The sequence below is a fragment of the Notolepis coatsorum genome (assembly GCF_963971535.1).
Source record: "Notolepis coatsorum genome assembly, contig: SCAFFOLD_1305, whole genome shotgun sequence".
NCBI classification, from domain to species: domain Eukaryota; kingdom Metazoa; phylum Chordata; class Actinopteri; order Aulopiformes; family Paralepididae; genus Notolepis; species Notolepis coatsorum.
Genome location: NW_028173014.1, coordinates 3,873 through 6,738, shown reverse-complemented (window position 1 = coordinate 6,738; position 2,866 = coordinate 3,873). Strand labels below are relative to the sequence as shown.

The 2,866-nt window shown below is 47.0% G+C and overlaps 1 protein-coding gene across 1 annotated transcript; it reads left to right on the top strand.

The window, feature by feature from the left end:
- Nucleotides 1-314: 314 nt before the first annotated feature.
- LOC311247919 (G1/S-specific cyclin-D2-like) lies at nt 315-2,277 on the top strand (the record flags this gene model as incomplete). The annotated part of the gene is made up of 2 exons (XM_084338901.1): nt 315-653; nt 2,058-2,277. Coding segments are annotated over exons 1-2 (415 nt in total), but the record flags the coding sequence as incomplete, so codon positions are not given.
- Nucleotides 2,278-2,866: the final 589 nt, after the last annotated feature.

Here is a 2,866-nt window from a genome sequence, read left to right as displayed (position 1 = left end):
TGTGTGTGTGTGTGTGTGTGTGTGTGTGTGTGTGTGTGTGTGTGTAATGTGTGTGTGTGTGTGTGTGTGTGTGTATGTGTGTGTGAGTGTGTGTGCGTATGTGTGTGTGTCTGTGTGTGTCAGTGTGTGTGTGTGTGTGTGTGTGTCAGTGTGTGTGTGTGTGGTGAGATCATGTTGCGTCTGGCGGCGGGGCCACATAGGCTCCGGCTCTGAGCGCGTCACGGCGCGGGGCTGATCCACGGCACGGCGGCGCGGCGCAGAGGCACGAGAGGACGCAGCGCTGCCGGAGTGGGGAAAGTTCGCATGAGAGGCAGGTCGACTCTCCTCCGAGCCCTGCAGTCTCCGGTGTATCTGCCTCATATTATAGAAACCCGTCTGTTCTTTCGCATCTAAAGTGGTGTTCGACTGTCTTTTTACTCGTCGCTCTTTTTTTAATTAAAACAACAACCACCACCACCATGGAGCTGCTTTGCCTCGAAATGGACACCATCATACGCGCCCGCCCGGACCCCAATCTGCTCTGCGATGACCGGGTCTTGCAGAGCTTGTTGACCATCGAGGAGAGGTTTCTACCCCAGTGTTCCTATTTCAAGTGCGTTCAGAAAGACATCCAGCCGTTTATGAGGAGGATGGTTGCCACTTGGATGCTCGAGGTTCGTAACGAAACCGTCATGCTATAAAATGTCGATTTCCGTGCCGACCGGTCCCTCTCTATAAAGAAGACCCGATCTATAGCTCTTTACTGTGTCGTTGTCCATATATGTGCACCCCGCGGCTCGCATTGATGATGAGGAGATATAATAATCCCGATTTGAACAGATTGTGTGTCGTTTCTATTTTGAGCCAAGTGATCGAGGAATGTGTTCGATGACATTGTATAAGTGATCGATAACTGTGTCACCACGGCAGCCCGGGTGTCTTTCATCCGCTATATGCTCGATGTGTTAAAAGCTGCTTCGCATTTTAATGTTATTATGTTAGAGTGGCCTAGCCTAAATATTTCCATGCACACGTATGCACTCCCATTGCTTATAGCTCTGCGTCGTTCTAACCACGCCATGTTGGTTTTTCAGGAACACTTGTAGTTTTCCAGACGACTTAACGGTGTCATAGACGCACTAACAGCAGTTATAACGTGCCGGGCACGACAGAGCAGGGTGCGGGCAACACGGTCGATGTAAACATGCCAGTGAGAGATGTTGGGAAACATTTAATATCTTTTTTTAAATGTCCGCATGCGGAAGGGGCGAGGGCCCTGCGTGTCCCTCCGGTCCTCCCCGCTCATAATCCCTCGGCATGGAATTAAGTTCGATTTTTGACACTCAGTCGAACCAATTCGGCCCAGAGTGGTCAAAGAAGGAACCCGAAGGTCCGAGCTTTATTATCATGTAAAGATCGCTCGGGTCCGACACTCGGTGTATTTTATATTAATTTTTGAAGAAAATATTTCGAGTCGGTGATGACGCACACGAGACCAACCGCATGCCGCTCGCTTTTTAATTTGACATTTTACTCCTATTTGACGTTCGCCGACTTGGCTATGAATTGTCGGATATGATGTAAAAGGCATTGGTGAACATTATGAGGCGAAAAACGTCGGTGTAGATAATTTATTTATATTTTTAAATATTTTATGAAAATATGACGACTGCAAAAAAAAAAGTGTTTCCGTGCATGTGCTGCGCTGCATGGGTGTTTTTTTGGCTATGTGGGTGATTGTGACTTGAATTCATTTCTCAGTGAATGAACTGCAGGAATGCGACTCTATTGACAGTGTGTGCCCGAGACCCGTTCAAACCTTGAAAATAATATATTTCGAATTAATTGATGATGTCGCAACCGATTAGGGTTGGGCTCAAATTCTTGGCCAGGCCCCAACTGTGTCTTTCAGTGCATTAATGCTGTCTTTATTCGATTGCCCCTTATGTTTCGTTATTATTACAGAAAACGTTCACACGCCTCTCGCGCATAAAACGGGACAGGGTGTTCAGAAATAGCCTGGCAATAATCCCCAATGATTACAACCGCTTCTATCTCCTTCTCTGTCTCCCCTTTAGGTATGCGAAGAGCAGAAGTGCGAAGAGGAGGTTTTCCCCTTGGCTATGAACTACTTAGACAGATTTTTAGCCGTGGTCCCCACCAGAAAGTGTAACCTGCAGCTGCTCGGAGCAGTGTGCATGTTTCTTGCATCCAAATTGAAAGAGACTCGTCCATTAACCGCAGAAAAGCTCTGCATCTACACAGATAACTCCATAAGACCCCAAGAGCTGCTGGTAAGTAAGCCCATCTCTTGTGAAAATGCATGGTATTGGTATCACAAACATTAATGTGTGGCATCCATCAAAATCCGTTTACTAGTTTAGGTGAAGTGACACTTTGAAAACCTCTCTGTGTTTCTTTTATTATTCTCATGTGAGGAGGGGGGGGGGGGGGGGCTTCTATTCCGTCAACTCAAATTATGTAAATTTCTATAAATGCCTCAAATCAAGACAGCCCATCATAACGAAACATAAACCCTGTATTGTACTGTAACAATTGACTCTGGACTGCCCCGGCATCAAAGGTGCACGCCAGGCGAAAGCCCCTGAGTGCTGTATTGTCCCACCAGCACTCTCTCTCTCTTTACTGTAAATCTCCCACTTGCCTTTTACAGTATGAGGCTTGTGCACTGGTCTCCATCGCCATCTAGTGGCAACTATTTGCATATATAGAGCAACGAGGTCAGCTGTTGAACCACAGCCAAAGTTTTGATCCTGTTCTAGAGAGAGAGAGAGAAGGGGGGGGGGGGGGGGGGGAGGAGGATTCAAGATTGCCTTTTACAGTATAGCTTCAATCCAAGGATAACCATGGATGCGTGCATTTGTAA